The 9,721-nt window shown below is 39.2% G+C and overlaps 1 protein-coding gene across 2 annotated transcripts; it reads left to right on the plus strand.

Moving 5' to 3' along the window:
- Positions 1–407: 407 nt before the first annotated feature.
- On the plus strand, positions 408–4,055 carry LOC311148051 (SH3 and cysteine-rich domain-containing protein 3-like; the record flags this gene model as incomplete). Of its 2 annotated transcripts, none has more annotated exons than XM_084184938.1 (12): positions 408–424; positions 696–774; positions 1,198–1,351; positions 1,456–1,553; positions 1,685–1,745; positions 1,828–1,925; positions 2,054–2,117; positions 2,969–3,021; positions 3,123–3,217; positions 3,338–3,389; positions 3,520–3,657; positions 3,957–4,055. In XM_084184938.1, the coding sequence occupies 12 exons, from the start codon at positions 408–410 to the stop codon at positions 4,053–4,055; spliced, it is 1,008 nt and encodes a 335-aa protein (XP_084041064.1). The 2 variants fall into 2 exon arrangements, with proteins under 2 accessions (XP_084041064.1, XP_084041065.1); XM_084184939.1 differs by having other exon boundaries at positions 2,978–3,021.
- Positions 4,056–9,721: the final 5,666 nt, after the last annotated feature.

A 9,721-nucleotide genomic window follows, 5' to 3' on the forward strand; every position in this document is an offset into this window, starting at 1 on the left:
ATGTTTTCATTGAGAGGGGACTGAAATGTCAAATATTTATAAGACTTCTGGTCTAATATCATTGTACTTTTTTCCCAAATTTCTCAGCTCATGCCCACATTTAGCTATGATGAGATTGAGTTACCCTGCCCCAAAATAGTAGAGTGGACGAGTGTATGTTTGGGGGGGGGGGGTATATGTATGTCTGTGTATGCTTGTGTGTGTGGGTAAATCATCTTGCCCATACCTAGTTGTTCTGTTAATAATTTTAAAACTTCCACAAAGTAGACCAAAGTAGTCAAGTGTCCCATTCAAATGGTTCTCAGATTGAAGGTGATATTGAAATCCAGTGTTTCTGTTCCCTAAACTGTCTTGTGTCTCAGGTGTGCAGCACTGCAGGACGAGTGTGAGATCTCCCACACCACGCCATGGCCCAGTACGACCAGTGAGTCTACTCTTATGTTGCTGAACTCAATACACTCTATGTACAGAATTTGGATAGTCCTTTTTAACAGTTATCCCTGGTTCTGAATAACACAATATGGGAAAGCTTTAGGTATTATATTATTCATCGCAATAATCATGTTAAACTTGGTCAAATTGAAAGCTCAGCCACTATACCAATACTAATGCAATGTTCACTCTCCAATACATTTCAGATGTCCTTGTTGCTCAATGTTGCTTAACAATGTTCTCTGTTTGTTTGTCTGTATTAGACTGGAAGATAAACATTCTGTGGATATCCACGATAACCCCACAGCCCCTGACAATATTGTAAAAGAGGAAGACAATACTGTGAGTAGCATGTCAGTCTGCCAGTGTTGGTAACACCATCCCCCAAACAGTTTAGAATAGCAGCCAACTGGGACACTCATTAGTTTAATATATGTGAGGCTTCCTGGTCCGCTATTTCTATTCTGTTGTTAGCTGACACTGTGGGCTAAACCTAGAGCTTTTTTTATTGACCACATACTCTCCAGAAGTAAAATAATGTTTAAAATACTTGTTAAATGAAAAGCTACTTTTACTTTACTGATTTACTTAACTGATGCAAAAACATTTGTACGTTATAGAGAACTACCGTGTGGACTTGTCAATGAGAGGAAAGTATTATTTTGACTAGGCTGATTCTTACCTATCCAATCAGTCGTCACTAGGGAGAAGGAAGGAAAGCTGTCTACCACTAATAGTATTGAGACATAGTCGCTCTCTCTGCAGGTATACTTTATTTATGAGGAGGAGGTGGAAGTGGAGGAGAAGGAGCCTGAGCCTGAGCCTGTTGTTATATTGGTGAATGACAAACCACACAAGTTCAAGGACCACTACTGCAAGAAACCCAAGTTCTGTGACGTCTGTGCTCGAATGATAGTCCGTAAGTTTAACATTGACCACAGTCGCTCTTGTATTTATTAATAGTATCTGTAAAGCTTAATCATACTGACTAGCATCTTACTGGAAATATTTTCAACCTTTCAGTCAACAATAAGTTTGCTCTACGGTGCAAAAACTGCAAGACCAATATCCACCACTCATGCCAGTCCTATGTTGAGTATCAGAAGTGCTTTGGCAAAATTGTAAGACATTTTCTATTCATTATTTAGATCACGATCTGTATAATGTCAGATCATGATCAAGTTCATGTTGCATGTGGTTGCCAGAAACACATCAATTCCTCTACATATTCATATTGCTGTTTGTCCTATAGCCCCCAGGTTTCAGACGGGCCTACAGTTCCCCTCTTTACAGTAGTGACCAGACAGATGCAGGTAAGACACTAACCATCTCAACAAGCTAAGTGTTCAACATATTTTGAACTGTGTGTTCCCGCTGCTGCTTTCTCCTGTCCAGCCCACTCCAACCGTAACGACCCTGTGTTTGACACCCTGCGGGTTGGGGTTGTCATGGCAAACAAGGAGCGCAAGAAGGGGTCTGAAGACAAGAAGAATGTGAGTGTGGCACATATTAGCCAAAAGATAAATTAATGACGATAAGTCCCAATAATGGTATCATTAACTGACAGACATTTGCATAGGGAATATAAATTGTATGTTAACCATATTTTCCCCCTTCCAAGATGATGATGATGATGATGGAGGAAGAGGAATCACAACAACCCAAAGAAGATGAGCAGGCAGAAGGTATTGAAAGAGGATGAAGGATGTCCATATTGAAGCATGTGATAATTCAAGGTGATGCCATTTATGGTTCCATTGCATCAACTGTACAAAAATATGGTTGATTTACTTATAACCACATAGTTTTATTTAAACAAATTGTGCCATGTGATTTGATATTGGAGCCCATCAAAGGGAATGGTAAACTAACTGAAGCATAAGTGGTTGTTAAGCAGCATTAAGAACACCTTCCTAATATTGAGTTGCACCATCCTGGCCCATGTTGATTTAAATGCTTCCCACCGTTGTGTCAAGTTGGCTGGATGTCCTTTAGGTGGTGGACCATTCTTGATACAAACGGGAAACTGTTGAGCGTGAAAAACCTAGCAGTTTTGCAATTCTTGACACAAACCTGATGCGCCTGGCACCTACTACCATATCCTGTTCAAAGGCACTTAAATATTTTGTCTTGCCCATTCACCCTCTGAATGGCACACATACACAATCCATGTCTCAATTGTCTCAAGGCTTAAAAGTCCTTCTTTAACCTGTCTCCTCCCCTTCATCTACACTGATTGAAGTAGATTGAACAAGTGACATCAATAAGGGATCATAACTTTCACCTGGATTCACCTGGTCAGTCTATGTCATGGAAAGAGCAGGTGTTCTTTATGTTTTGTACACTCAGTGTATGTACTGTATGTCAACCTTTTCCCAGACAAAACAGAATGGCATACAGTACAGAACCCCAAAAAAATATCTTACACTGAATGTCAAGGAGGTACATAAAATATTTGTAATACTGGGTATATTGTTGAGGAGTTCACCATTGTTGTATTGAAACTCTATAAAGACCTTGTGTGATGTGTTTGTAGGAAAGCCAGAAGGGGATAAGAAGGGAGACAAGGCTGACAAAGCAGATGACAAGGTGATATTATGCATACACTAACCATGTAAACATCAATAATAACACCCTGTCTGGTACATCAATACAATTAGTAGACAAACATCGGTGTATGTTTGCTACAGAAAAAGAAGGAGATGGGAAACATGGGAAATCAGTCACATTACTACCTGGCTCTGTACCGCTTCAAGGCCATTGAGAAAGATGACCTTGACTTCCAGTGAGTTTACGAAAATGTTTCCTTATATTGTATGAATGCCATTTTATGTCCAATATTTCAGTCTTGTGAAACATTTTATCAAATTTCATACAAATATACAAACCTTTGTCTGTCTTTCAGTCCTGGTGATCGAATCACTATAATTGATGACGCCAATGAAGAATGGTGGAGGGTAAGTGTTCCTGAAAAAATGATCAAGCAAGCTGACAATGATCAAAACTAGCAATGGCTCGACCAACTCATTGGCTGTACTTTCTATTTTATTGTCAACATCGTAAATAAGGCTTATTTTCTATTTTCAGGGGAAGATTGGTGAGAAGACAGGTTACCTCCCCACCAATTACATCATTAGAATAAAAACGGGAGAGAGGGTGTTCAAGGTGACACGCTCCGTTGTGGGAAACAGAGAGATGGGACAGATCACTCTAAAAAAAGACCAGGTAAGAAACAGGTGTGTCTCTGTTTGTCAGACCTGGGTGAAATACTATCACATACTTGAAAGTACTGTAATTTAGGTGTGCTTTATGTGTCTATTAAAATAATGTTTTGAGTTTTTCTTTGTTCAGGAAACTGATTTCAACTCATGAGCAGTATGGATTGGTGTGTGCATGTGGACAGTGACTCTAATGACGGTTGCTACTGTGTGTGTGTGTGTGTGTGTGCCTGGTCATCTGCAACAATTACTGTACCTATGTGGAGCCACAGCACCTTCCTCCATTCTCTTTGTGTTGTGTTGCAGATCGTGGTGAAGAAGGGAGAGGAGGTGAATGGCTACCTGAAGGTCAGCACCGGCCGCAAGCTGGGCTTCTTCCCCGCCGACCTGCTCCAGGAAATCTGAACCTTACCGGATCACAACCACAACCATAGGACTTGGGTCACACCGTCACTAGGACCATAACCACACAATGAATCAAACCCAGTTCCAGGAAACACACATGACCAGGCACAGCATTTGTATACGACCAGTCTAGCGCCACTGTAATTTTCCACCTGTAGGGGGCTGGGTCTGATCTGGTGAGTCTGTAAGCTGTTTGAGGGCTGTAAAGGCTCAGAGAGGGGAAGGGTATTGAGTGTAACCTAATACTGCAGCCTCCCCAGCCTGTTGAACTAGGTCAGCTGACCATGCAATCCGAGCTGGATGGAGAAATGTGTTAGGTAGGACCGTAAATGTGTGTGGTGGGCATTTAAAACGTTAACATGTTTGTGTCATTTTAATGTGATTAAAACTGGACAACCTTAAACTAGATCTTCAGCAAGTTTCAAAAGGCAAAGGCTGTAACCACTGTAAGTAGCTAGGATTTGTACATTATTTTTGTTATGCATTCAAACAAAATTATATTTTGGAGGCTATTGCTTACTGTCATTGTAGTAGTTCCTTGCTTTAATATACAGCTGAAATACTAGTGCTTAATTTTCCCCTTGATGTAAATGTTAAAGGGACCTTGTTAAAGTGCATGTTGTCATGTCTTTGCATGGGCCTGTCTTTTATAATCATTGCCAAAACAATGTGCTGTGTATTTGAGGAGTTTATATAGAGCAATAGCCTATGTAAGCCTAGTTGACACACCGACCCACATGCTTTTGCCTATCATTGATGCAAGATTGTAACATTACACTACAGTCTTTTGTAATTCATTTTCTATTGAAATACTAACAGCCAAGTGCAGGCTTATCCTGTTTATTGTCTTTCTTGATAAGCATCCTTTCATAATCTACAGAACTCTGTGATACCATCATAGTAAACTTTAATGACTGATCATTGTGTAAACATGAAATCAATTCACAATTATTTTTGTATCAGTATTTTGCATTCACTGATTTGTGTGTGTCTACTATAATTCAGGACTCATATGCCTAACCTAAACAGGTAGGCCTTATCAGTTCAACTTTTGTCTACAAAATAGTCATAACAGGTACTCATGTCATGTATCTTGATCCAGTGATGGGGACCAGAGCCATATATTTATTCGAAATACATGGCTCTGATGGTGACAACTAGTGATGTGCAGTTCGCAAACTATTCGTTATTTTTGAACAAATCTTTTTTGAATGACTCGAGTGTCACTATTCGTTTTTTTGAGTGACTCGTTCATTTTAGGCCTTCATTTGACCTTCTTCTTCCTCTTCTTCTTCTTCTTTGGTCATTCGCACATTTTGTTTGTTCATGCCTCCACCTACAAAAACTTGCACCACCAACTAACCCTTCACCTATATAACACTATTTAATATAAATTCATAAAAAAATGAATGTAAAAACTGTCCAATAACGGAGAATATCCTAGCTCCATATCTGAAATTAAGGAAATGCGTATCTGGAGCATGTCTACTCCTTATTTCTAATAAAATGTCAGATATACGGATATATATAGATATAGATATCCCCTGATATTGACCCTTTCCACCCAGTGACTGGGCACTTCTGAGCCCCAGCAACATGGGCACCCCCACAATTGACACACACAGTCTTTTCCACCGATACTACACATTCCTTTGTCCCATGCCCTCCTGCACACTTCTTACATCTCCAAATCTCCCTCCTACACACTGCTGCAACATGACCATAAGCTTGGCATCTGAAACACCTTAGTGGGTTCGGCACAAAAGCTCTCACTGGATACCTGACATATCCTAACATTACTTTATCAGGTAAAGACTCTGCTTAAAAGCTTAAAAGGACAGACACTGTCTTCTCAGTTTCACCACGCTCGTCACAGACACAGGGAATTTTCCATTTCAGTTGTTCCACCTCAACACTTAACGCCACCCCAGTAATCACTCCTTTCAAAGGCGCCCTGCTCTGGAGAGCAAAGCAAGTCACCTTCTAGGCAGAATTGCAAAGAAAAAGCCATATCTCAGACTGCCCAACTTAATATTTTCTTTTTATTGGCCAGTATAAGATATGGCTTTTTCTTTGCAACTCTGCCTAGAAGGTGAGCATCCCGGAGTCGCCTCTTCACTGTTGACATTGAGACTGACATTTTGCGGGTACTATTTAATGAAGCTGCCAGTTGAGGACCTGTGAGGCGTCTGTTTCTCAAACTAGACACTCTAATGTAGTTGTCCTCTTGCTCAGTTGTGCACCGGGGCCTCCCACTTCTCTTTTTATTCTGGTTAGAGCCAGTTTGCACTGTTCTGTGAAGGGAGTAGTACACAGCGTTGTACGAGATCTTCAGTTTCTTGGCAATTTCTCGCATGGAATAGCCTTAATTTCTCAGAACAAGAATAGACTGATGAGTTTCAGAAGAAAGTTATTTGTTTCTGGCCATTTTGAGCCTGTAATCGAACCCACAATTGCTGATGCTCCAGATACTCAACTAGTCTCAAGAAGGCCAGTTTTATTGCTTCTTTAATCAGCACAACAGTTTTCAGCTGTGCTAACATAATTAGCCTTTTAAAATGATAAACTTGGATTAGCAAACACAACGTGCCATTGGAACACAGGACTGATGGTTGCTGATAATGGGCTTCTGTACGCCTATGTATATATTCCATTAAAAATAAGCCGTTTCCAGCTACAATAGCCATTTACAACATTAACAATGTCTAAACTGTATTTCTGATCAATTTGATGTTATTTTAATGGACAAAAAAATTGCTTTTCTTTCGAAAACAAGGACATTTCTAAGTGACCCTAAACTTTTGAACTGTAGTGTATATACACATCCTTTTTAAAAAATACAGTTGAAGTCGGAAGTTTACATCCACCTTAGCTAAAATAAATTTCTACTCAGTTTTTCACAATTCCTGACATTTAATCCTAGTAAAAATTCCCTGTCTTAGGTCAGTTAGGTTCACCACTGTATTTTAAGAATGTGAAATTTCAGAATAATAGTAGAGAGAATGATTTATTTAAGCTTTTATTTATTTCATCACATTCACAGTGGATCAGAAGTTTACATACACTCAATTAGTATTTGGTAGCATTGCCTTGAAATTGTTTAACTTGGGTCAAACGTTTCGGGTAGGCTTCCACAAGCTTCCCACAATAAGTTGGGTGAATTTTGTCCCATTCCACCTGACAGAGCTGATGTAACTGAGTCAGGTTTGTAGGCCTCCTTGCTTGCACACACCTTTTCAGTTCTGCCCACAAATTTACTATAGGATGGAGGTCAGAGCTTTGTAATGGCCACTCCAATACTTTGTTGTCCTTAAGCCATTTTGCCACAACTTTGGAAGTATACTTGGAAACCCACTTGCAACCAAGCTTTAACTTCCTGACTGATGTCTTGAGATGTTGCTTCAATATATCAACATAATATTCTTTCCTCGATGCCATTTATTTTGTGAAGTGCACCAGTCCCTCCTGCAGCAAAGCACCCCCACAGCATGATGCTGCCACCCCCGTCTTCGGCTTGCAAGCAACCCCCTTTTTCCTCCAAACATAACGATGATTATTATGGCCAAACAGTTCTATTTTTGTTTCATCAGACCAGAGGACATTTCTCCAAAAAGTACGATCTTTGTCCCCATGTGCAGTTGCAAACCGTAGTCTGGATTTTTTATGGCGGTTTTGGAGCAGTTGCTTTTTCCTTGCTGAGCGGCCTTTCAGGTTATGTTGATATAGGACTTGTTTTACTGTGGATATAGATAATTTTGTACCTGTTTCCTCCAGCATCTTCACAAGGTCCTTTGCTGTTGTTCTGGGATTGATTTGCACTTTTCGCACCAAAGTAGGGCGACTCCTTCCTGAGCGGTATGACGGCTGTGTGGTCCCATGGTGTTTATACTTGCATACTATTTTTTGTACAGATGAACGTGGTACCTTCAGGCGTTTGGAAATTGCTCCCAAGGATGAACCAGACTTGTGGAGGTCTACAATTTTTTTTCTGAGGTCTTGGCTGATTTCTTTTGATTTTCCCATGATGTCAAGCAAAGAGGCACTGAGTTTGAAGGTAGGCATTGAAATACATTCACAGATACACCTCCAATTGACTCAAATGATGTCAATAAACCTATCAGAAGCTTCTAAAGCCATGATATCATTTTCTGGAATTTTCCAAGCTGTTTAAAGGCACAGTCAACTTGGTGACCCACTGGAATTGTGATACAGTGAGTTATAAATGAAATAATCTGTCTGTAAACAATTGTTGGAAAAATCACTTGTGTCATGCACAAAGTAGATGTCCTAACCGATTTGCCAAAACTATAGTTTGTTAACAAGAAATCGATGGAGTGGTTGAAAAACGAGTTTTAATGACTCCAACCTAAGTGTATATAAACTTCTGACTTCAACTGTATATTTCCCTTTATTACTTTCCAACCCCACCACTCCTTCCCTAATTGGAGTAAACGAGTGAACAACAATGCTTAGGCCTCTACTTCCAGCTTATACATACTATATACATTTTATGGACACAGTCAATTTTACAATAATTCTATTTTGTTTGTTTTTACTCCTGAACTTCCTCTACCCTCAACCTCTCCGATCATTTTCATGATGTCCATCCGGTTTGCTTCTATATGCCATATCTTTCTAACTGTGCTCTTTCACAAAAGCTCTCAACCTATAACCTATATACTTATTATGGACACACTATGCTTTACATTAGTTATCTTGTTGTTATTAGTTGTTGTTAGTTGTTATTAGTCCCATCCTTCAGCTCCATTCAACACCTCCCATCTATCTCTTAACACCTATTTGCCATATATTTTCAACTGTACTGTGATGTTTCACAAAAGTTCTGAACCCTTCTATTCTAATTGTTTCTACAGATTGTAAATTGAAAATAAACATTTTTGCTAAAAGTATTATTATATTATTGATCGATTGACTTTTCAGATCAACCAGTAGTGCTATCTGCAGGGTTACCTCCAGGTAAATATTGCAATCCTTCAGCCATTCCTGGACCTGTGACCAAAAACAAGATAGAAATGGACAATACCAAAACAAATGATCTAATGATTCTGTCTCTTCGCAGCAACATCTGCAGAGCTGGGAAGATAGTATCCCCCATATAAATAACATTCAATTGGTAGAAAGAATTTTGTATAATAATTTAAATTGAAATATTTTTTTTTGAATCCGGCGTCGTTTTGCGTATCAGTTCATAAACACTATGCCATGGAATCGGTATGTCAAAAATCTCTTCCCACCTATTTTGCAATCTATATGGGACGGCTGTCAATCCTTTGTTCCTTAAATTAAACTGGTATACTTTTTTATTTATCACAATTTTCTTTAACCAATTATGTTCTTTAATGCAGGGCCGACAGACAAGTTCCTTACTTTTTCCCCCTTCCACTTTCCTCTTCCATTTTTGCGGTAATGCTGCAATTATTTGGTTGTAATTTTGAGTAGAGCAGACATTTCCATATGTTTTTGTTAGCTGCATGTGCGACATAATTCCACCAGTCCTACATATGATATCATTTACGAATATATTTTTCAAACAATAATGGATTTGATCAATTAGTATATTTGAGTTTAACCATAATATTTGTTGCATTATTTGTTCTATCGTTTCTAGAGGATTAAATTGAAATTGCAACCAACCTTCTATGGCT

The sequence above is a fragment of the Coregonus lavaretus genome, assembly GCF_964263955.1.
Source record: "Coregonus lavaretus genome assembly, chromosome: 20".
NCBI lineage: Eukaryota > Metazoa > Chordata > Actinopteri > Salmoniformes > Salmonidae > Coregonus > Coregonus lavaretus.